The sequence below is a fragment of the Corvus hawaiiensis genome, chromosome 3 (assembly GCF_020740725.1).
Source record: "Corvus hawaiiensis isolate bCorHaw1 chromosome 3, bCorHaw1.pri.cur, whole genome shotgun sequence".
NCBI lineage: Eukaryota > Metazoa > Chordata > Aves > Passeriformes > Corvidae > Corvus > Corvus hawaiiensis.
Window position 1 is genome coordinate 28,443,653 of NC_063215.1, and position 26,099 is coordinate 28,469,751.

General features: G+C 37.3%; 1 protein-coding gene across 4 annotated transcripts in view; it reads right to left on the minus strand.

The window, feature by feature from the left end:
- Nucleotides 1-26,099, minus strand: part of EYS (eyes shut homolog) — an 860,563-nt gene that overhangs the window by 650,011 nt on the left and 184,453 nt on the right. For all 4 annotated transcript variants that reach the window (XM_048297572.1, XM_048297571.1, XM_048297573.1 and 1 more), the window contains 2 exons: nucleotides 24,462-24,715; nucleotides 12,088-12,192 (listed from right to left, as the gene is read on the minus strand). In XM_048297572.1, the coding sequence (XP_048153529.1) occupies nucleotides 12,088-12,192; nucleotides 24,462-24,715 (359 nt within the window). The remainder of the gene's footprint in view (nucleotides 1-12,087; nucleotides 12,193-24,461; nucleotides 24,716-26,099) is intronic.

Below are 26,099 nucleotides of genomic sequence, written 5' to 3' on the forward strand. Positions count from 1 at the left end.
AGAAAAACTCATGGGTTTGGAAAAAGACAGTTTAATGGGGAAAGCAAAGCTGTGCACGCAAGAGAAGCAAAAACAAGGAATTCATTCACTGCTTCTCATCAGAACTCAGGTGCTCAGCCGTCACTAGGAAAGCAAAGCTCCATCATGCCTAACAGGAAGACAAACGTCCCCCACTTCCTTCTGCCCTCAGATTTATATGCTGAGAATGACATCATATGATATGGGATGTCCCTTTGGTTGGTTGGGCTCAGCAGTCCAGCTATGGCCTCTCCCAACTCTTTGTGCATCCCCAGCCTACTTGCCAGCAGGGCAGTGTGAGAAACAGAAAAGACCTTGTTGTGCAAACACTACTTAGCAAAAAACATTGGTATAATAACAACACTTATTTTGTCACAAATCCAAAACACTGCATTATATGAGGTGCTGTGAGGAACATTAACTCCATACCAGCCAAAATCAATATAAATTAAAAAAAAAAAAAAGTAAAAGTTTGGTTTGGATGACAAGGAACTTAATTTCATGAAGAGGAAGCTAAATGAACACGCTTGAAAAAAAGAAACTTGAATTTGACCAAGAAGTTCAACTAAATTTTAACTAAATCCCAGTTAGCAAAGCTGAATAATTCTCTTGGAATTGTGTGCAATCTGTGCTATGCTCTGTTTCTCTCCTGGCTGATGTACAGACTCCCCATCCAGCTGTCAAAGCATACTTTTTTTCTCTGAAAGTCCAGCTGACAGAGTTGGCACAGTCTGAGTTACAAGCTTAAGGAAGAAAGCTGCTGAATCCTCTCAGGGAGTACTTGCAGATTGTTTATGGACTGGATTCCTGTCTAGTAAGTAGAAAGAGTAACCAGATAGCCAATTTCCTCTTTAACCACAGTTTATGCAAAATAGACTGGAGAGAATAACCATGCCTAGTTATGAAGGCAGACTAGAAGTTCAGACAGGATTTCTGCACTGCTAACTGCAATGGATTAATATTTCATTGTGTGGCAGTACCCATCAGTGATAAATTTGTCATTCAAGCTTGGTCTGCAAGGATATCTTTTATCTACAACGATAAGAATCTTTTCCCAGCCCTTTTATCAATTTCAATTCATACACAGTAACGAAGTAAAACACATGTGGTAAGGCTGCATCAAGGTATAGGATTAAAAGAAATAGTACTAAAAGAAGGCAGATAAATTATACAGAATGATGACATATTCCCATGAAGTACAGCTTGGTTTATCATCCACATTCAGGTAAATAAGATCATATTTTTCATTCAATTAAAAAATATTAAGGAAGACAAGAAAATGATGTGCAGGGTAAATAAGTAAGTTTATGTGGAATTTAGTGAAAGAAACATTTCATAAAATTTGTTGATGAGAAAAATTCCTACAAAAAAGATAAAAGTCAGTTTCTTTCTCAAAGTCTTTCTAAGTCTAAAAACTTTCTATTTAAATGTTTTCCTGAGAAAGTACATATGGACCTTTTTCATCAACCTATGATTTTGTTTGTTAAATCAAATAAATTTCCATAAGCAATTTTGATTACTTACATGAGCAATCACAAATATATATTAATAACAGGAAGCTAGAGAGATGTTATATGTATCTTTTAAAATGAGTTTTTGTTTTTACAAATATTGTTTTATCATTGATATGTAAATTGAATTTCTAGGTATCATAAGAAATATGCAAAGATGAAACTGAAGCTACACATGTAACCAAGAAAGTTTACATTTAACTTATTTAATAAAAATGTCAGTAAGATGCAGTCAATGGCTCAACGTCCAAGTTGAGATCAGTGACAAATGGCATTTTTCAAGGGTCACTATTTGGACCAGCATTATTTAACACCTTTGTTGGCACTAGGACAATGGGATTGAGTGCAGCCTTGGACCACTTTGCTGACTACACCAATCTGTGTGGTGCAATTGAGATGCTTCATGGACATCCAGAGGGACCTTGACAGGCTTGAGAGGTAGTTAAAAAATGTGAAATGCAAGATCCTGCACCTGGGACAGGGCAATCCCAGACACAAATACAACTGGGCAGAGGTTTAGCAGAGGTTTGGCAAGTTCGGCAAGAAGCCTTGAAGAAAAGGACTTTCAGGTATAAGGGTGTGTAGTGAGAGGACAAGGTGGGGATGGATTCTAGTACCTAAAGGAGGCTTATGAAAACAAGGGAGAGGGACTTTTTCTACAGGTAGATAGTGACAAGGACAAGGGGCAATGGTTTCAAACTGAAAGAGGGCAGATTTAGTTTAGATGTTGGTAAGAAATTCTTTACCATAAGGGTGGTGAGGCACTGGGACAGGTTTTCCAGAGAAGTTGTGGATACCTCATCCCTGGAAGTGCTCAAGGCCAGGTTGGGTTAAAAAACCTAGTCCAGTGCTAGGTGTCACTGCAGGAGTGCTGGAACTAGAGGATCTTTAATGTCTTTTCCAATCCAAACCATTCTATGATACCATGCAGATACAATGTTTATAAAAATATCTGCACCAAAAAAAAGCATACCCAGTCACAGGGTGCATACATGAACAGGTTGTCTAAAGTGTACAGGCTATTTAACAAAAGACATACAGAAGAGTAGTTGACATAACATCCTAGAATTAGAGAAAATGAAAATATTTTGTTGACGAATCAATTAACCTTGCAAAGGGATCCCAACTCAATCATGTAGATCATCATTAAATTTGATCATAACTAGGATCATGGGTAGAGCTGCCCCTACATTTGATACACAATGCTGAGTTGTGCAGGTGCTCCTTTCTTAAGAAACAGTTATGCAAAACTGATAACTGGTGGCCTTTATGTTATTACTAATTACATCAGCATTGCTTTATTGTTTTTAAAGTGAAGTGTGTGAATCTGGTCTCAGGACTTTCTGGTTCTGTTTGGACTGAGTACCTGACTTGAGGACTGCCTATGGAGGTTTTATGCAACAACAGATTAATAATGTGGGCAGCCTAGATTCTAAGATGGCTGCAGCAGAACCATGCTATTAATTAATTTAAATTTTTATTTTTAATTGCTGGAGTCATTACATATGCAAATAGGGTGCAGTTTGTCTCAAACAGCCTACTTCAACAATTCAGGCAGTAGCTTCACTATTTCAGCCCTGAGTTATCCTCTAAAAAGGACTGCCAATTATGTTGAACTTAACAAAATTGTGTGGTGGCTTTTGTGAGGTTTCATTTTATTGAAATTTTTAATTGTGCTTTATTACAGTTAATTTTCACTGCTTGTACAGACTGCAATTCTGCCCTTATCATCCTACTACACATATCATGCTTCATGTATTTTTTTGATGATTTACATTTAGTTATAACACATACAGATTTTCCACTTGTCCTTTTCAGAATGCAGGCAGTTAAGTAAAGAAAAATATTGTGCTTTATTAAAATAGATGAACTGTTTTAGGAATCTTAAAGGTATAATGTGAAGAATAGAGAAGAAAATTATGTGAATAAAAAAAAAAATTCCAAAATTCATTTATAAAGATGAAAGGATGGCATCAGAATAATGCTAAGGAGACCTCTGTCCAGTTTTACTGCAGGATCTTTAGTCACAGAGTAAATCACATCAGCTGGTATTCGTCTCATCTATCTTCTGCTGCTTACAATTTTGTTTTCTGAATGCAAGCTCCCTCAGTTTAAACTCTGATACAAAAGACTGGTACCTCTAGCAAAATGTTCATCTCATCTGTATTAATGTTGTCTATACAACTACAAAATAGGAAAATTAAACCACAAAATATACAACTATTTCCTATTTTGTTCACAACAATGACGACTGCCCTTAAAACAAGCAAAGAAATAAACCAAAAACCAAAGCCTATTGAACTCTCTGGATCATATTAATACTGAAAATGAAAACAACCAGCAGAAAGCATGTTATATAATTGCTCCTAATATAAATCATGCATCATGACACTACTATAAGACAAATATAACAATACTTTCTGTCACATGTTTCATCTGATATTCTATATGAATAAAATGGAAATATATATCAATTTAAATAACATACAACAAAAATGATGAGCAGCAGAGGAGTAATGCAGAAATGTTTTCTGAAACATAAGAAGGGAGGTCGTCATGGAAACAGCTGGGTTAGAAATCTTTTTGGTGCCACAATTTTATTCAGCTGTTGCTTATTTTTTATGTTATTTTAATAAATTAATCTTCCTGAAGTCATTCATGATTTTAATTTTTTCAGAATAAGGTGTTATGTTAAGAACTTTTCAGATGTAAAGAAAAGATTAATGGCATATTCATCTACACTGAAACATACTAAAATGAAAATTTCCAGTTTAATCCTACTTTCATCTAGCTGAAAGACTAAAAGAAAAAGGTGAGTAAAAGAGTGAGTCATTCCCTCCAAAAAAGGCTATCATGGCACTCTACACAATGTTTTGCCTCAAGCAACCTAAAGGAAGAAGGAAACCTGTAAAAACAGTCTCACCAAATTTGAAATACTTAAATTATTTATCCTACATGAATAAAACAGGTGAGCTGAAAAGTTCAACTAACAGAACTCATCTAAAAAAGTAACTTGAAAACAAAGTTTAAAATTAAAACAAGTAAAATAAGTAAGTACCAGGTTAACCAGAAAAGAAACACAAGTTCTGAGTGACAAAAGAGAAAAAATCTTGCTAACTAGCCTGTCTGCAAGAAACAGGAATTTAATTAGTCTATATGAACATACCTGCAATAAATACAAGTTTCTAAATATTAGTTTTCATAGAGAAAAAAAGGTGAAGTACCAAAGGAAGCAGAATGGAAAGGGTAACAAGTGTCATGTCTTCAGAAAACAACCTGAAGGAAGCAATATAAAAAAACCTTAAAAACAAACCCAAAGAATTAATAGTGTTTCAACAAGCAATATAAGTAGACAAAATGAAAAAAACCACAAGGGACTAATAAAAATGATCTGAAGACTGAGCCACAAAAAAGAAGAAGAATGTACAAAGAAACTATAAGGCAATATAACACAGAGGGAATGAATCCAAGAGTTTGAAAATGTACATGTTATTTCTTGGAACAAGAGCTGATCTAAGACTCTCCATGGATACTTTTTTCCCTACTAAGTATGCTGGTTCACTAATAGGTAAAAAGTTTTTTGAAAACATTAATCTTAACAAAGGTTGGAGCACAACACACGTCCTTTAGGACTTTCTCATCAGTTATCTTCCCCTCAGTTTTCTGATAGATTGTGTGGAGAATTACATTCACTTTGTATTGAGCCAACACCATGTTATTTCCAACATCACATATTAAATCAAGTATCAAATAGTAGCTGCATATGTATCATCACTTAAATTTCCTTGGCCATTGCTTCCATTGCTGAAGATGGCATTACATTGCACTTTTATTACACTGAATTCAGAATACATATTAATCAATACTGATCAATCCTTATGCTTCTAACAAGAAAGATCACATGAGGACAGCAAGTGATGGTAAGAGAGAGTGCCCATTGTTTTCCTCAATATTTTTGGTTCTGACTGGAGGTTTTCTCTTCTCCAAGGAAAGAGGCTGGAGTTTCCTCCAATAAAATTGATGAAAAACATCAGCTGGTGTTATTTAACAATGTAAGATACCTTGCTGTGTTGGAAAACAGGTTTCAGTCTCCTTGGAATACCTTGCTTTTCCAGTGCCATCTTCCAGACATAGCAGCTATAGGTGCAGCACTTGGCTTTATCCAGTACTGAGCAGACGGTTTGTTTAGGGCCTTTCCACCCTGCTTATAGGACTTATTTTTGTGGCTCTTTCCCCATATTTCCAGAATCTTATAAAAATTTCCTTATGTTAATTGTATCAATAGATAACCTGAATTTAAATATTTTAGAACTTTCTTGCTACAAAATTCATCCTTTGTTGCAAGACAGACTAGAGGAGGCTAAAATAATGAAGGTTCCTATTTTTACTTTTCTGTTTCTTAAATCTGCTTGATGCCTTAGGTTTTAACTTTTATATTTTTCAAATCCTGTACTGCCCAGTGTGTAACTCTGAAGTTTCTTGTCGCCTGTTAGCTGCTGTTCTCTCGTGCTGGTTAGGCATAACAAGCCTCTTGAGGTTTCCACCTCAAGGTAACCAGGCCCCAAAATGTGTAAACTAAAATCCTCGATAGGGGGGAGGCAAACTTGGGGTAATTACATCATGAATGGAGGTTTTAATTGGAGAATTAACCCTGATATGCAAACAAACCAAACTTATAAAAATGTGAAAAGCCTGTGACCCAGGGTCCATCTTGGGTGTAGCCTATTGACTGCCCAGGGTGTACCTTTGAAGGCCCTTCAAATAAATACCTGCTTTTATTCTCTTAATCTTGTCTAGCCTCTGTTTCCAGGTGGCTTCTTCAGGCATCATGCTGATTCACAACACTGATGCTTGTGGGTGTGTGGTGGGTTCATCTTGGATGGCTTCCAGACCTCCATCCAGCTAGTTGCTTCCTTACTTCCTCTCCTCAGCAGGATCGGGAGAGAAAATTAGAGGAACTATCTTGTTGGTTGAGATACAGACAGTGAGATCACTTACTAGTGCAAATTATGGGAAAAATAAACTCAACTTGGAGAAAATGAATTTAATTTATTGCCAAATAAACCTAGAGTAGGATAATGAGGATAAAATCAAAAACTAAAACATCTTACACTTGTCCTGACCTGCCTAAAGTTCAGAAATAATGCTTGTAAAATGTCCTGTATAAGGTCATCAGAATATAGCACTAACCAGTCACCCAAGCTATATTATTATACAATTACTTTCCTGTCAAAAACTTTCAGAAGATGTTTGCAATTAATTGTCTTGGGGTGACTTTATGATGTGTATCCCCTATCGCCTGCTCTATGCCCAGACATGAATCCTGTGCCCTTCTGTGCCTTTAAAACTGGGTCTGGGAGAAAGAAAAAAGCCAGGCGACCTTTACAAAGCAGTTTTGTGTTCAAGGACACAGAAATAGCTGCTGCTGCTGCAGAGTGGAGGCAGGAGGCAATCACCTTCGTGCTTTTCCCAGCTGTTGGCTCCTTTTCTTGGAAGAGAGAGATAGAGAGTTAAACTTCTTTGCTTCCCTTTGGTTTCTTCTTGATCTTCCTCTTCTTCTTCTTCTTCTTCTGGACTGTTCAACAACACTGGAACACACTGCGAGAACTTACAACGGCCTGGAGGGTCGTGTCGACCCCTTCCCCCCCAAACTCCAGCTTTGGAGAGAAGAAACCCACACCCACAAAGGACTCTGAAATGTAACCAGGTTCTCTCCACAGAAAGAGGTTTTACTATTTAGCATTATTCTTTTTCTCATTATGCATTTTGTTTGTTAAAAAAATAGATTTTTTCCTTTTTCACTTTCCTCCGAGGAATCCTCCCGAACCTGGTAGGGGAGGGGTGGCTGTAAGCTGCTTTCTTTGGAGGAGACGTTCCTTCCAGAGCATTTCCCTTAATTTGTCTCAAACTCGGAAAACAGTGTCCACCTGCAAGCCACTCATGTCTTTTACCCAGAGAGAAAAGGACTTAGGTAGTTATTTCATACAATATCTAAAGACATCGTCTGATTCTATTTGATCTATTTGTATATTACTATCTCTTATCTTGAGATGCAAAAATACAGATCACGCTCTGTCACAAAAATCCACAAAAGTAGTCCCAGAAGAGTCCATTACTTAAAATAACCTATACTTTTTGATGCATGGGCTTCCTATGTTGTGTCAATAAAATTAGAATATAGTACAGGGAAATTAGAAAAACAAAACCAAAGGGAAAACCACCAAGCTGACCAACCAACAGCAACAACAAACCCACTCCCCTCCGAAAAAAAACCCAAAAAAACCCCAACATCAACCAAATTGTTTAAAACAAAAGAATTTTGTCTAGTTATGTATTTTTAAAATTTGGCTCTAGTTATTTCAGGTTTCCAGCAATGCTGAGATACATTTATGTGAATTAATGATCTGTATGATTAAACGACCTCATTTCATCCTATTTAGTGACAATATCTTATCAACATCAGGATGGACTACTGGAATAATTTCTAAGAAATATCTCAGCTGTATTACAGAGAATTTTAATGGATTATTTTTAAAGCTGCTGAAAGGAGATTTGTCATATAAAAATAACAGGTTTTTTGAGTATTAAAATTGACCACATATTAAGAAATTGAACTACTTGAAAGTAATTAATAAAGCATAAGATATTTTCATAAAATTAGCTCATCAATTAAATGCACATATTTTAGATTTGTTAAATATATAAAGTTCTGATTTCTTAACAAGGAAAAACAATTGTGCTTCTCAAGGATGAAGGAACACTATATGAAAGTTTGAAAACTTTAAAAAATCCAAATTTTGGGTCATTTTAATGAACTGTGTAGGCTGCAGAAGCATTTGGGGCAGATCTGGGTAACTCTCTAGAAGAAAAAACTGTCTTGGAAAGTTCATACAGACATAAATATGTCAGATTGATGATTACCTTAATATAGCACAGGTCGCATTGCTCATTCTATGTGCTTTTCCCACTTTAATCTCTTCTTTAAATAAAATAAAACTGGAGGACCACAAGTCTGAATCAAAAGCAGTTTTATCAGTCTATGAATCTTCTCTGACAATTGAATTCTCTTAATTCCCCCCAATGGCAATGTGCTAGTTTCTCTGCATTTCTTAAACACTCTATAAAGACACACTATCTGAAAGATCCTACTTAGTATCAGAAGCAGCCTAAGTGTTACCATAATGTTCTTGTTGAGTTAATGAACCTTGTTTTTTAATCAGGCTAATCAGCTTGCTTTCTTCACATACAACAAAATATCTACAGCATACAGTACTGTGAAGAATCCAGCCTTAAATTTTTCATGTTCACATTCTCATTGGCCCAGTTATGCATTTTCCAGATGCAACACTGCATACCATGTGTAACCAGACTAGCTTTTGGAAAAATGTATATCTTTATAATAAAAAGTGCTAATCTTACATCCACTTTGCCCTGAAATTCTATAAAACAAAAGATAAAAATCACTCTTTCCTTTCAAAACATATAGGTTTAGTCTATGTTTACTATTATACAGCATCTCTTCACTATTAAGCCATGTCAGGATCATTCGTTAAACCATCTTCATCCATTGCCAAGGCAAAGCTCTTTGTGAGTCTTTCCAGATCTGTCTTAGCTTAGCATTCATATTTCTAAAAGAAAAACTAAACATAAATTAATCCTTTCCTTCTAAATTGTACCTTAAGAGAACTTAGGCTCTCCTATACTCAAATGGCACTACTGTTATGTCATAATTTGAAGAAAAAATATTCCATGAATTTTGATCTATACAACTCCTAACTGTGAACACCCTTTTAATGTATGCAACTCCTAAATGTGATCACTCCTGAATTTTTAGTCAAAGGTAAAAAATAGTGCTGCTCACTTTTGACATGCCAGAGACCTTGACATATTTCTTGCCCAACAAAGTTATCTTAAGATGTATCTAGTAAAATGGAGTTACAACTCCTCATAAAATAATAATTTAAATAAAATTAGATAAAGAACCTCCACTGAAGATAGAGGAAAGATCTTTATGTTCATTGTAGCATATTTGATATTGAAAGGTCAAGTTTGAGAAGACATCATTACGCACCTAAAATAAGGTGCAGATGCTATTTTAGACAACTGTGGCAAAGCAGAAAAGTGCAAAGAAAACAGCTACCCACCTAATGAATAAAAATGTTATTGGTCTAGTCAGACAGTTACAGATACAAGTTTTTTCATTTACAAGAACTTGATCATTAGGGCATATCCAAATTCTCTGTGTTCCCTTGTTTATTACTATTGAATACACGTGATTTATTCAATATTTTTATTCTTTATTTATTTATTGTTACTTATTTGCTAAAAAGCCATCAACTACAGTTCCTCTGCTAAGCAGAACTTATTTTTTTCCAGAAATCCAGTAGGACACTGGCTCTCAATGAAAGTATGGAAGTATAAATTGACATTTTTACTTAAAGATTAGCTTAAGTCAGCTGTGTTATCTTTTGAAGTGATACCCTTGCTAGAGCTGAGCTAGCAGTAAAAATATCCAGTAATGTAGGTACTTGTGTTTCAGGCAATTTACAGACATTATTTAATCATAACAATGTATTTGTGAGATGGTTACATTTGTTTATCTGCACCTTCACCTAGAGGATATGAACTGGGATATTAATTAATTTAGCTAAGGGCACAAATGGAATGTGTATCACGTTTAGATTAAAATTCTCCTCTTTTCAGCTCATTGTTAGGTGTTCACCTCAGTACACAATTTTCCCCCTCTCTAATTCAGTTTGCTATTATATTAATAATGTAGCTGCAAATTGTGATATGGCAAGTCTTAACTCTTTTCAAAAATAACTGATCCTTTCTACAGATGACCCCTGGTTCACTATGAGGTTTTTTTGATCATTTGACAGATGATGATGAAGAACCACTGCTATGCACAGCATTTTATTAGGGTCAATAGAATGAAACTCATAATTTCTAGTATATATTTCCATTACATAAACTTCATTGTTCCAGATGACACACACAGAGAGAATTGTAATAAAAATTAATTGGATAAGGAAAACTTTACAGAGTGACTGGCTTTTCTTTAAAGAAAGAGGCACAGGCAATTACTAAGACAATGCCACAACAGTTTTGTTTCCTGTCACTGACATGCATTCTGCTGTATGAAAGACATGTCCTTTTAGATCTGCAGAAAGAGATGCAGGATGCTTCTGTGTAAAATCCACTGTAGACAAAAGTTTTGGTGAACACCAACAAGAGTCAAACATATGATAGCAAAGTGGCACATTGAATGTGAAAATCTCCATCTCAGAAGAACAAAGGAGATAATGTTTGTGTTGATGTTTTGTTACATCCTTTATTCAGTAGAACACTTGACAGGCTTACATGTGTCTCAGTGAAGCACCAAACTTGAAAGAATCATCTTACCTTTGAAGATATAAGTCAGTATTGTCTTCAGTTCCCAACTCAGTAGAAACTGCCCTTAAGGCACTTAAGGATCTTGTGTTATTAAAAACACTAAAGTTCTCTTAAAATCAGTTGCTCAGGTTGAGAAGGTTCACTGGAGACCTGTATTTCAGTACTCTGACATTGCCAGGCGTTACTGACCACCATCAGTTTATCTTCAAAACACCACAGTACTATAAGTACTTCTTAGCCCATAACTGCATAAAATTAGTTTTCTTGACCTTATTTTCCATAGTAACAATGAGCTTATAAATGCACATGTCAAAACAAAAGCCATTTTTAGAATTTATCAGTAATTTATCATCCATATTTATGCATGAACTTACAAGTTGCAAAATCAGTACCCCAGGCTCCTTTGGTCAAAGGACTTCTAAGGTTAGGAATTTCTAACCCACCCTTTTCTATATTTTCATAGTCAACACACAATAACATGTAAAATCATGAATTAAACAATGTATATATAATTAGCAAAATCTTCAGCATTTTATATCTTTCTCCCTAATTTTGATTGGTCTTTTTGTGTTGCTCTTAGTTCACTTGCCACCTGGCCTGATGCATCTTGGGTGACACTTAAATCCTCTAGCATATCTTCCAGCCTTATACAGTACCTTGGATACTTCAGGACAATTCAGATGCCACAAAGATCAGGCAACCAGATTGAGGTAATACAAACTTTACAGCAACGTTCAGGTCTTTTAGGAATTAGTAATTTGGCCAACTGGAATAGGACTTGAAAGATTGGGGTTTTTACGTTCGCTAAATTTCAACATTTTGCTGCCTAAACCATACATTTTTTGAAAGAATGTGTTGCTATAAGGTGTCTATGCAAATATACACTAAATAATTTAAAATCTTCAGTTCTGTCATATTTCTTTCCCAGTATGTTCCAGTACTACAAGTACTTTTTTATCTAAGTAATCTATAATTTATAAGAATTTCTTATGATAAATTAGAGAAAAAAAATCTTTTTATTAGTCTAAATAACTAGCTCTGTACATTTCAAAATGCAAGCAGAATGCTTTCACTGTACAAGACTTTATAGCACTTGAGTAGCAAATGTGGGACTTCCATACTATGCCAACTTAGCAACTATATAAAAAATATAAATGCTTACCAAAGGGGCAATTGCATCTGAAGCCACTTATGTCCTCTTCACAGGTCCCTCCATTCCAACAGGGTCTGTCTTGACACTCATTGATGTGAACAGAACACGTTTCTCCTGCAAATTTGAATTAAAAAAAAAAGGACAAATATGCTGACATGTTCAAGTCATAGAGATATATTTGTAATGAGAAAAATCTCTGGGATTTTCACAGTCTACATGGTGACTCCACTGGCCATGGTACACTGAGTACACAGGACTACTGCTAGACTTCCTTTGCGTCATGAATTTTTCTGCTTCATTGGTTACAGGGCAGTCCATTTTGACAGGCAAAGTTGGAAGCATTACAATCAGGAAAATAGAAAGCTTTCCTACTGAGATTATACATAATGCTGAAGGTTTTTTTCCATTATACAAATCTACAGCGTTCAAGCAATTTTTGTCCAGTTTTGTCAATCATTTTCTTCCATTTTGCTCTCTGACACCTTTGAAAAAGAATTTTGAAGTATCATTGCATATGAAAATCAGGTGAACACTAATTTACAGACAGTTATGTGTAATAGTACAGTTCAGCCTATGTTCTACAGCAAGTTGTCAGTACTGTAATATTGGACATTTTCTCCATGTAACACAAAGGAGGAGTATGATCAAATCACTAAATAACATTTAATGAGGCAAAATGCAGATAAGAGAAGATTAAATAATTAAGAACAAAGCTAGGAAGTATATAGTGAAATGTAGATTTGTAATCTACAAAAGGGGTAGCTTGATATATAACAGCAAAAGCTGTTTCCAGTGTATTGGGTTTGTATGGCCAGGTTTTGGTAGAGGGAAGGACACAGGAGGGCCTTCTGTGAGAAGGTTCCAGAAGCTTCCTCCATGTCCAGCAGAGCCAATCCCAGCCAAGTCCAAGGTGGATGTGCTACTGGCCAAGTCTGGGTGGGCCAATCAGAGATGGTGGTAACACCTCTGTGATAAGACATTTAAGAAGAAGGAAAAAGAGTTATTGTGCAGGTGTAACTGCAGCCAGAGAAGAGCTGAGTGAGAATATGTGAGGGGAATAGCTCTGCAGACACCAAGGTCAGTGCAGAAGGAGGGGCAGGAGGTGCTCCAGGTCCTAGAGCTGAGATTCCCCTGCAGCCCATGGTGCAGATCATGGTGAGGCAGCTGTGCCCCTGCAGCCCATGGAGGACCACGAGAATGCAGAGATCCACCTGTAGCTCTTGGAGAAGAACCATGCTGGAGCAGGTGGATGCCTCAAAGGAGTCCATGACTCCATGGGAGACCCGTGCAGGAACAGGCTCCTGGCAGGGACCCGCAGACCTGTGGACAGAGGAGCCCATGCTGAGCAGGTTTCCTGGTAGGACTTGTCACCATCTGGGGACCCATGCCGGAACAGCACATTCCTGGAGGACTGCACCCCATGGAAGAATGACCCACGCTGAAGTAGTTTGTGGGAAATTATTGCCTGTGGGATGGACTCAGGCTGGAGAAGTTCATGGAGAACTATTTCCTGTTGGAAGGACCCCGTGACGGAGCAGGGAAAGGATTCCTCTCCCTGAACAGCAGGAGAAGCCACAGATAATGAATTGACCATTATGCCCATTCCCCATCTCCCTGCGTTGTTGGCGGGGAGCAGGTAGAGCTGGGAAGGAGGGGTGGGTGGGGGAAGGTGTTTTTAAATGTCTTATTTTACTTCTCATTATCCTACTCTGATTTTATTAGTAATACATTCAATTAATATCTCTAATTCTAGTCTGTTTTGCCTGTGATGGTATTTGGTGAATGATTTCTCCAGGTCCTTATCTCAACCCATGAACCTTGAACATTATATTTCCTCTCCCTTGTCCAGTTGCAGAGGGGAGTGATAGAGAGGATTTGTTGGGTGCCTGGTATCCACCCAGGGTCAACCCACCACATCCATAGGAATGGAAGTATATTATACATAGGAATATGGAGGTAAATCATGTTCAGTAGTGGTTGACAGTGTGGAAAGTGTGCTGGGTTTTCTGTTTATTTTACAGCAGACGATAAAAAGAAACCAAATGCTGATATACCTCTGAATTCTTTGCATGGTGAGAATAATTTGGTCTCTTCCCTGCTGCACACCTACACGCCCTCTCATAGAATCATATGAACCAAGACTGTTGGCTCTCAAAATCTGTATCTGCTAGATACAAAAGGTCTTCCTTGGAGAAATGAAGCACCAAGATTCTCTTCCACACGTAAACTTGTGATAGAAGGGCTCCTAATGGGTTTTTTTCTGCCTCTAAACATGCTCTGCATTTTCCATAAGATTTGAAGATATTTGGATGAACAGGGGGAGAAAAAGCATAGCCCAGGGAGAGTTCAGGTAACTCAGTAAACTAAAAAGCTTTCTGCTAAGAGCAGCTGCTGAGTGCTGCCTAACGTGTCATGGCACCAGTGAGGATTACAGCCAGGAGTGGCCAACATATAAATTAATGTCTAAGTTCTTTAATTTTTCAAGAATTTTCTTTGAAGTGCTGATAAGGTAACGACACTATATACAACTTTTCTGATCTAATTCTGGTATTTCACATTCCTTATGCTTTCTAGTTCAGATCCCTGATTATGGTGGGTCTCTTTTGAGGGAGAAAAATAAAAATGCATTGGCATCTGTTCTCTTCCTCTGGATAGACAGGTGGAGGGTAGCACAAATAGCACAGAGTTTCCTCCAAAAGTAAATTATTTGGCCAACAGCCATAGGCAAGCTGAAACATGTACTAGAAAAACTCCTTGAAACAGATTTCACCTCCCTCGAATTGTTAAAGGTTAAAGCAAATTCAATTTTAAGGGAAATAATAGAATGAGATCATCCTCATTTACTGATGCTATCCAAGATATCATGCTAGGGAAATTTAGGAATTCATGTTCTCAGAGTACAAAGGTAATATATGGGTAATATTTCAAAAATATTTCAGAGAGAATCAAAGGATCTATGAAGCTACTGTGAGACCATATTTTCTGAGTATTTAAGACATGAAAAAAGCTGGACAGATAAAGAGAAGCCTTTTTTGTTTTCAGTACGCAGCTCCTCTCAACTACACATTTGAAATGTATGATGAGAACCTTCTTTGAAAACCTGATAAAAATTGTTAATTCTCTACAAATTACTTTCAACATCAAAGTATGTTAACACAAATATTTTTTTGGTTTATGCTTTTAAGGTTAAAATTATTACAACACATCCAAACATAATTACTAATAAAACATAATATTTAATTAGCTATTTAATAAATCATAGCTCAAGGTCTAAGTTTCTATACACTTTAAAGGCATCATGTCACCAAATTCTGAAGTACAAAGAGAATGTTAAAAATTACCATGAGCCAGCTCTACTTCTATACGCTATAGAATATTTTATGCTGTATAAAATTGCAGTGTTCTCGAACATACAACACACAATTACAGGAAAGTCTGTCACTCCTGCAAATTGCATTGCCTGATCTTTAACAGCAACATTTTCTACCAGCACATTGATGATACACAAGACATTACTCTGCAGGAGCACAAAGGTGTTGAGAATAACCTAAGGACCTGAGTAGGTGAATGCTAAAAAATTAGCAAAGATATTTCATCCTCCTCCAGTGCTACTGATATCACTTACTCTGTTTAAAATAGTCATGTTGTTTTAGCAAATGGAGAGACTCTGAAGTTCTCCGGTAAATATAACTGCAGATGAAAGACAACAAAAAAATTAAGTTTCATAAGTCTTACGGATGCAGCCTCATTGAATATTCCTTTCCTTGAGAAGTGCAACTCTGTAAAATCACTAGACTGAAAGTTTGCACCTTTCAAACTTTGGATATTTTTTTTTCTGCTTAACTTAAAGACATTAACTTTGCACTTTATCTGAACTTATCAAATCATCGTTAGATTTTGCAGAATATCCACAAAACTGAGGGGTTTTTTCATATCAAAATAAGTTTAATTTTATACAATTCTCAAAGATAATATTCAGACATTAGAATAAAAGCCTGAAATTCAATCAGAAATTAGAATAAAACTGAAATAATTTGAGAGCTTATTTTCTTAATGTAATACACATTATATTTAAAGTATCTCTTATTAAGTGCCACCACCACTATAATATTTCTGTCTGAATCACAAACCACATGCAAGATGATCAAAATACAACGTTTCTTTTAAATACTGTTTATACCAACTTTTGTTTTATAGGTAAAATGAAATATAAAGTTGGACAATGAAAAGGCACAGAGAATGACCACAATTAAGAAAAGGATGTGTAAGAATATTATTTTGAAGTAAAACTCCTCCCTTGAGGAGATATTCAAAACATAAAATGAATCTTTCTATTCCAAGATCAGATGAAAAGTAAATGATTTAAAATTCTGCTTAATGTAAACTTAATGAAGTACTATTAAAAAAAAAAAGAATTATGAAAACCACAAGGGTTTTATAAAGTACAAGAAGTAGCCAAAATATTAACAATGTATTTGAGGATTGCCTTCTCAACACTCTTGTCTTACTGTCCACCATTTTGTAAAATGTGTAAAAGTGTAAAGCATTCCAGTCATGTACCTGATAAAAAATTGTGTAATTTTGTTTCTTGCTAAGCAACATAAGTTATTCTGTTAGATAAGAGATGTATCAAATTGAGTAATCCTTCTGCTTATTTTGAAGAAAATGCAGTTATGAAAAAGAAAGACAGACGGTCCAGGTGAGGCTTTAGTGAACTCGACAGACATTTCTTTTTCTCCACTTTGTTGTTCTACACACTTGGTCATTTTTTCTTTTCTTCAAGGTCTTTTCTGTGTAAGATATTGTAGTAGTCAAAAATCCAAAACAAATCTAATTTTATTTATGTCTATAGTGTAATTCTTTCTGTGAACACCTATTACAGATTGAAAAAAAGGTATATGATGTGTGAAACAACCCCACCCTCTTAGCTTCTCTGGAAAGAGTTTTAACTCAGAGAAAGTACGTGACACTTCAAATGTAACTTCCCAGAGCCCAGCTCATCTATGGGATTACATTGTACATCTGACAGGCTGCACTGGTACAATATGCCAGCAATAATCACTCTTCCCTAGCACAAAAAAGCCAGCCAGAGCCCCTGAAAATGTTGCACTACCTAGTGCCCTGAGCTACATACCCAGTCCAGCTTTGTTGTGTGGTGGAAAGGTGGGAGCAGACATGTGCTGTGCTTCTGGGACAGCCTTGTCCTATAAAGACAGGAACTGCATGAATGGAAATGGAAGGAGGTGTTTCAAATGCAGAACGGGTATGGGGAAAAAAATGAACCTGATTGCCTTCCTTTGTCAGCAAAACCAATGATTTCATTATTCCAGATGATCCTGCTTCAGGCAATTCCTATAAAGCAGCTGTCAGAGCCCTGAGAGCACTAATACACCCAAGTTGCCTGAAGTAGCCCCACCTAGGTCCCTCTTACACACCCTGTCTGTTGTCAATGAGGTCAGCTGTGGGCACCCTGATCTGGCCTGAGCTATTCTGTAGATGTTGTAGTTTCCAATCCTGCCTCCCTCCCTGTATCAAGAGTGGTCTTGTAAGTTTTTGGGAGTTTTTTTGGATGGATTGCTTGTATGTACATTACAGATTCGTCTCTGGTTCTGTCTCCTGCTGCTTCTAACTTGCTTTCATAGATGGACCCTAGACCTGGTCCATTGTTTGTGCTGTCTGGGGCTTGTCAGGGACCCTGTTACCAGACACTGGTTCTGACTTCCCTGTTTAGATGCTGCAGGACTGTGCCTTGCTTAGTGATGGCAATGCCTGCAGTGGGGTTAACCTCAGATTTTAGTTTGTGATTCCTCTCATGGAGCAGCCTTGATCTGGCTGCTACCTGTAAACAGGTTCAATCTTCATAAGGTGTTAGGATGTCCATCAGCTGTTCTAGACTTGATTTGCATAAGGGATTAAGTCTTCTTAAACTTACTTGTGTCAAAAAGGATTGGTTTTCACATAACTACAAGTACTTTCCTTCAAGATTTGTTTTACTTGACGGCATGGAGGATATACTATTCACATCTATTACAGAAGGGGGAAAAGATTTGAAAACATCCAACCAATGTAAAATCAATTAATAATGTACTGAAAGTACAAACACTAAACACTTCCTCAGACTCCAGATATCACATGGACTTCTCCTGTGTAATTGGGGAATAAAAATAAAAACAAAGCCCAGAAATTTAAAGTAATGGAATGATTTCAAGAAGCCCACATGCCATTTTTCTCTTTTGGACAAAAAGAAGAATGCTGAAGAGAATGACAAATAGAATATATGAACGTTAAACTCAAAAAGTCACTGTAAGGCCTGCATTAGTGATGAGCTTCAATACTGTTATTTGTTAATTACACACGGGTGAAACAGTGATGGACCATATTTTGCCATGTGGGGTACAGTATATATTCAGAATAAAAAGATTTCCCAGATCTGAACTCTACAATCAATATTATATAAATACAAACCCTCAAGAGAAACCAATGATGCAACATTGCCTATCTGTTTAGAGTTCCCAGTAGCTGCCTTCACATTTTTGTGGGCATCTAAACAGAAAAGAGTTTTAACGAAGGACATGTTTACATAAATACAGTGTTTTTCCCAAATAATTCCAAGAAGGGCTTCCTTTAAACCACAAATAAACAGAGTGCTATTTATTTAGACATACCAGTCGTCATGAAAACTGGATTTATTTGATGTTGAATATTGATGTATTGAGATAGAGTTAACAGAAAGATATGGAAGAAAGGATAGACTAGGAATTACTCTGAACGTCAACTGGGAATTACTCTGAAGCATTGTGCTACATTAGAAGGACTGAAGCAGAAGAGGACAATGTAGAGGGTTACCACACAACCGAAAGTTTAAAAAGTTTAAAAAGTTATTCATTTAATTTTTGAAACCATACTGCAAACTTCCAAGTTTGACATGTGTGAAGTTCTCTTACAAGCAGTGGAGAGTACACCAGACATTAACAAAATATCTCTAACATTAAAGTTTCAATCACTAGTAACCTTTACAGTTCAAAAGGAACAAAGTATTTGGTTTTATTGTGCAAATACTCAAGCCTTGGATTTTTCATGAACTTGATTTTAAAAAATAAGATCATGTTTTTCATGTTGACAAATCCCATTACACTGCCTAAGGGGGTCCCTAGCTAATAGAATGCAAAACAGTAGAGAAATGTTGATAGACATTAGAATGATCAATCAACTGGACATAGGAGTTAGATATGAATTGTCTATTTAACATTTTACTTCTGAAATAAAAACTGATTCTAATGTTATATTAAAGATAACCCAGAGACTCACTTAGTAGCAGGAGAGACAAGAAGTCACCTCCCACCTAGTAAGTGGGAGGTTGTTTGCAATATCTCTGCATTCTAGGACACAAAGTATGATAGCTCCACAAATACGTACAGACTACTGAGCAACAATAGCTTCTGTTTTGCTGTTTAGCTTATTTACTATTGCCTTTGATATTTCATCTGATAGTGAATTTACTATTTATGAAGAAAAATTGAGTACATCTGGATTTGTTAAAAAACTAAATTACAGAGAAACAATGTAACAAGCACACAAACATGAGATAAGAATAAATGTGGGGTTTTTAGTTTACACTGAGATAAAAATCACTGATTCATAACATGCAGTTATGACTGAACTTAAAATCTGTTTTGTACTGGAAAATATCCCAGGATCATAAACCCTCAGAGACTATGAAAATATAATTGATAGGGTAGTGATAACATTTTTATAAGTTTAAACAGCCTTTATTAATTGTTTGTGGTTTATACTCAGACAAATCAGAAGTCGATATATTCAGTACATGTAGTAATAAGTTACACCTAATGGGTAATATTATGATATTTCTTTTTCTTTAAATTTGTTTCTATGGAAATACTATTATATAATACCTCATTGTGTGATAAAATAAAGAAAAAAAAAATAAGCGTTTTCCAGTAATATATAATTATATTATTTTTATAAGCAAGTTCTCACAGTAACAGTCACAGAATGGTTGAAATTGTAAGTGACCTCTGAAGGCCATTTTGTCCAACACCCCTGTTCAAGCAGGAAAACCCAGAGCCAGTTTCAAGGAACCATGTACAGATGGCTTTTGAATATCTCCAAGGATGGAGACTCCATAAGCCCCCTGATCAACCTGCGGCAGTGCTCCATCACCCTCGCAGTCATAAAGTATTTCTAGATGTTCAGACAGCAACCTCTGTGTTTCCCTTTGCGTCTATTGCCTCTGGTTCTGTCACTGAGCACTACTCTAAAGAGCCTGGCTCCATCTTCTGTACGTCCTCCCTTCAGGTGGGATGAGAGCTGTCTCTGAACCTTGTCTTCTTCATGCTGAAGGGTTTCGGCTTCCTCAGCCTTTCCTCATAGGAGAAATGCTCCAGTCCCTTAATCATCTTAGTGTCTCTTTACTGTGCTCTCTCCAGTGTGTCCATGTCTCTCTTACTGGGGAGCCCAGAACTCAACACAGCTCTACAGGTATAGCCTCAGTACCAGTGCTGAGTAGAGGGAAAGCATCACTTTCCTTGACCTGCTGACAAAAGACCTCATAATGCAGCCCAGGCATATGCCTTCTATGAACAAGGGCACACTGCTGTATAACATTCAACCTGATGTCCACCAAGATGCCCAGGTTCTCCTCTGCAGAGCCCCATACCATCTGATCAGCCCATGGTATCCACTGGTGCATGGAGTTATTCCTCCCCAGGTGCAGGATGTGGCACTTCCCCCTGTTGAACTTCATGAGGCTCATGGCAGCCCATTTCTCAAGCCTGTCTTGGTCCCTCTGGGTGGCAGCACAATCCTGTGGTGTATCAGCCACTCCTCCCATTGCTGTGTCTTCTGCAAACTTTCAGAGGGTACATTTTGCCCCATCAGCCAGATCACTAATGAAGAAGTTAAAAAGGACTGGATCCACTACTGACTCCTGGAACACACCCCTGGTTACTCATGGAAAGCCTGACTCCACGCATCATCTTCCTCTGGGCTTGGCCACTCATCCAGTTTTCAGTTCACCTCACTGTCTACTCATCCAGCCTATACTTCATCAGCTTTTTCATTCAGGACTAGCTGCTCCATTACCTTAATAAGGATCAAGGCAACAGTGAGCTGCTTGAAGTTTCACAGGACTTCATTTCTGCCCTTATTGAAAGGTCATGTTTGTTTCCTCCATTCTTTGGGAGCTTCTGGTAATCAACATGATCTATTAATGTTAAATGACAGTTACTTTGCAATGACATCTGCCAGCTTTTACCATATTACATATCCAAAGAAAGGCAACAAAACTGGTGAAGGGTCTGGAACACAAGTCATATGAGGAGCAGCTGAGGGAGCTGGGATTGTTTAACTGGAGAAAAGAAGAATGAGGGGGAACCTGATTAACCTCTTCAACTACTTGAAAGGAGGTTGTAGCAAGGTGGGGGTCAGTCTCTTATCAAGTTACAAGTGACAGGATGAGAGGACATAGCTTCAAGTTGTGCCAGGGGAGGTTTAGAACAGATATTAGGGAAAAAATCTTCACTAAAAGGGTGGTCATGCACTGGAATAGGTTGCCCAAGAAAGCGGTCATATTGCCACCCCTGGAACTGTTCATAAGCATGTGGATGGGCCACATGGGGATATAGATGAGCAGTGATCATGGTGGTGCTATCTTAACATTTGGACAGAGTGATTTTAGACATTTTTGTCAGCTTTAATATTTTATGATGCTATGATTTGTGGGTGCATCCCAACAGGGCGCATGGGCATGCATATATCCAACTTGCCTAAATATTTCCTGACGTGAGTCTCATCCATCAGGGGTGTGTCCTTGCTTCAGACTTTTTCTCTGGTCTCCAGGATTGTGGATTTTTGAAGGACAGTCTTACCAGTACAGACTGAGGCAAAGGCAGCATTCACTACCTCAAACTTTTCCATGACTAGTCTCATTAAGAATGGTACTGCATTTTCCTTTCTCTTCCCTTTGTCACCTACACACTCACAGAAACCCTTTCTGATGTCTTTCACATCTCTTGTAATATTCAAATGCACTTGACCTTCCTAAACTTAGTGCTGCATGCTCAGAGAGTGTCTATCTATTTCCTGCCAGGTTACCTGTCCTTGCTTCCACCCTCAGTCAATATCTTTTTTTTGTTTATTTGTTCGAATTTGGCCAGGACTTCTGTGATCATCCATACAGGCCTCCTGGTATTTTCTGTCTGCCCTTTGAGACAAATAGCTCTTGAGCTTGTAAGTGGTGATAGATTTTCTTAGGCCCTTCCCTCAAGGGTTTTATCCCATGGGACTCTTCCAAGCAGATCATATACTCCACAGTATTGTCCCTGTAGAAGATATTGGGGTGGTTGAAGTTCCCTGTGAAGTCCAGCAAAGTACAAAATAAGGCTTGAAGTTTAAGCAGCAAGATGGAAATGCATTGTGTTAGATTTTGCACAGGTGAGCCAAGTATTGTTTTCTTCACTTTTTTCAGACATGCAGTTCTGCTATCATAATGGAATTTAAGTCATTTCAGGGACAATCCTCCATTTTGTTGCACATTTATTAATAAATGAGCATGAACAGGAAGTAACATCTTTTATTAAATGTGTAATCAAATGACCAAGAGATTATATACTATTACAGCTGGTGAAGGGGTCCGAGGCTGTGACCCAGGAAGAGATGACCAGTCCAGGGAGATGGTCCCGAAAGGAATCGCCTTCCCGGGGTCCGGTGTCTTCCTCTCAGCTGCTGGCAGAGGGGCCCTTGCAGAAGCTGTCAGCTCTTTAGTGATATCAGCTCGAGATTCCAGCTCAGCTCTGCAGGGCAGCCTCTAGGCCAAACCAGACCAGAGAGAGAGATGAGAGGCTCGTGTGGCTGGTTCCGCACGAAGGTAGCTTTATTGTGGGTCCCCTCCGGTGAAGGGAAGCCAGGGACGAGCTCTCTCTCTACAGAGGCGAGCTGGTCTTCTTTTATAGGGATACAGGGGATCAGCAAGGGGACCAATGGATTACAGAGGGTCTGGGACAGACCAATGGGCTACAGAATGATCTGCATAGGGTCCCCCAAAGGATTGTGGGTCTACTTTTCCTCGCCATGACTCAAAGTGGTTGCCTTTTCAGGGAGTCCTGCTGGACGATTGCAAAATCTTTTATCTCAGCAGACATCCCTCCAGGGCAGTGGCTGGGCATATCCCACAATATACTCAACTAAAATTGAGGACAACAAATCTGCAAGTGTATGTCACATACATAAACGTGTAAAAGAATATATGTAAATGAAATATGTAAATGAATATAAACATATTTGAAATTAAAAATGTTAGTGCTTAAATATTAAAAGTATGTGTAGTTAGCCAGAATGTATAATGAGAAAGTGGCAGTGAAGTTCTAATTACTTAGTAACTCAGCACTTTGGCAGTAACCCAGAAGGATCCAAATAAATGTGTTATCCATCCCAGTGGTTTAACTGGGACTTAAAAATCTAGTACTACACACACTCTCTGGACTGGAGCAAAAGCCCTCACCAGCTTGGAAGAAGAAGCTGTAAGTTAATGTTTAGTTAGTAAAAATGACACTGTGCATACTGTGCTATTTATTTTTGCCTTTGTTAGTGATACCCCAGATTATCAATAGAGAAGTATCTGGAGCATAAATTGCCTGTTCTTGATGATATAGACTAAAGGCTGGAAATGCAACACTTTGGTATTGCTGGATTCAAAATTATTTTTTGTCTCCCACATGTAGTCTGAATTATTAGTATTATTCACACAAAACAGAAATTAGTACAAAAAGAAATCATGGTATCAGGTTGTGCAGGATTTATCTAATGCAATGCAGAAATCTACAGCCCATCTCTTCCTAAAAAAGTTGTCTAGGACAGACAAATGCTCTATCTCTAGTGTATAGAAGGGGAGTCTGAACAACTCACTCAAATATAGCTGATTATATTTTATACATGCAGAGAGATAATACTGCTGGTCTCATTCCCCTCAAGCTTAGATTTTCCTGTTCTGTACCAAAACATTGCTCTTATCAGCCTGTGTATCAGTGAAGCCATAACACCTAAGAGTTCATAACTGTGAAATTAAAATAATACAACTAAAATTGTGGTTTGGAACGTCATCATTTTTTTTTTTTGCCAACAGAATCAAAGCTAATGCTCAGAACTGTACATTTAGTGGAAAGAAGGTCTGCTGGGGAAGAGTTAGGAGGCACAACCTAAGAATGTCAATGCTAATTCAGTTAAAACTCTTGTGAATCATACAAATGCAAATGTATGCATATTTATATTTATATATAATTGTGATTAAACAGTTGCATGAACATTGCTTACATAGAGTGGGACAACCATATCTGTAATACAAGGCACTTCAAAAGAGCAAAACTTACCTTTGAACCCAGCAGTACAATGACAAGAAAAGTGACCACTTAAATCTATACAAGTAGCTCCATTTTTGCAAGGTGAACTTGAGCATTCATTAATTTCAACTTCACAGAAGGGTCCTTCGTATCCAGGCACACAGTAGCAGCTGTAATTATGCAAGTGGTCCTGGCAGAATCCATATTGAGAGCACTGGTTTCCAATGCAGTAGTCTATATCAAGTTCACAAAACGTGCCAGTGTAACCGAGGGGACATATGCACCTGTTATTGAAATGAGAGGAGAGGAGAAAAGAAAAGAGGAGAGGAGAGGAGAGGAGAGGAGAGGAGAGGAGAGGAGAGGAGAGGAGAGGAGAGGAGAGGAGAGGAGAGGAGAGGAGAGGAGAGGAGAGGAGAGGAGAGGAGAGGAGAGGAGAGGAGAGGAGAGGAGAGGAGAGGAGAAAAATCCAACAAAATCAGTAGTCTGGAATATATAGGTCAATAATCACTAATAATGTTAACAATACTCTCCCTTTGAATTACCCACAAATAAATCACAATTTATTTTCAATCTTCTTTCTTCACCTTTAATTAGTCACTAAGTAACTTCATTTCACATGTACTGCTAGAAATAAATTAAAATCTTAGCTATTTATGTAGGTCAAACTAGAAGCTATATTAATATTAAGCTGCAAATGAACACATTGAAAGAGAAAACTCTTATAAATATGAGTATCATGCATTTTTTTTTCTGTAAAAATGGTTACTTGCTACAATATCTTTAGGAAGAAACAATATTAAAACCTGTTTGGGTATAAAATCAGTGTAAAAGTGCTTTATCATTAGCAACAAAAGTTACAATTTCTGTAACTAAAAAAAAATTACTGAAATTAAAAAAAAAGGAATCTATAGAATTCTATAGATATTGGTCAGTATATTTTATAGAAATAGTTCAAAATATTTTTTTCCAAAATATAGGCAGACATCTAAATTGTATAAGACTGGAGATGACTTTTTCATGTTACCCTTTCTGCCTTTTTGTTTTCTTTTGCTGTGTGAATGAAAACAAATCTGGATTATTTTATAGCTGACCCACATCTCACAAAATTAGAAAATTGCTTGTACTTGGCAATATATTCTTTGGCTGATCCTCTCCTTATCATGTCCAGAGGTGTCCTCACACAGGAGATAATTTGACAATAATCTTACATGTTCTTTATCCATAGAGATGCTATCCAGAGGATGGAAAGAACTAACAAGTTAAGAGAGTCTTGACTATAGTAATTTTCTCTACTGATCCATCTGGCAGGAGGAGTAATTTTTCCGTTATTTTTAACTGAAGTGAATGCTCATGTGGCTCTTTGCTTCTGTCCTTGCTTACTATGCCTGCATTTTTTTATGGCAGACATATGGAAACTAAATCAGGAGCTGTGTGCCTTGGAGTACGGCTAATGGACACCAACTGCTAATGGGCTTTTAGTCCATAGACCAAAACAAAGCTTGCTTGAAGTAAGCCCTCCATATCTCATACAGTGTGGTTGTGAGTTCTTCATCACCACCATTCTTTCTTTATAAATTCATTGCTACTGCAGTAATGATTCAAATAGATATAGCTGCTGTATTCTCTCTTCCAACATCAGTCATTTCTTAGCAAATGAGAAATCTTTCT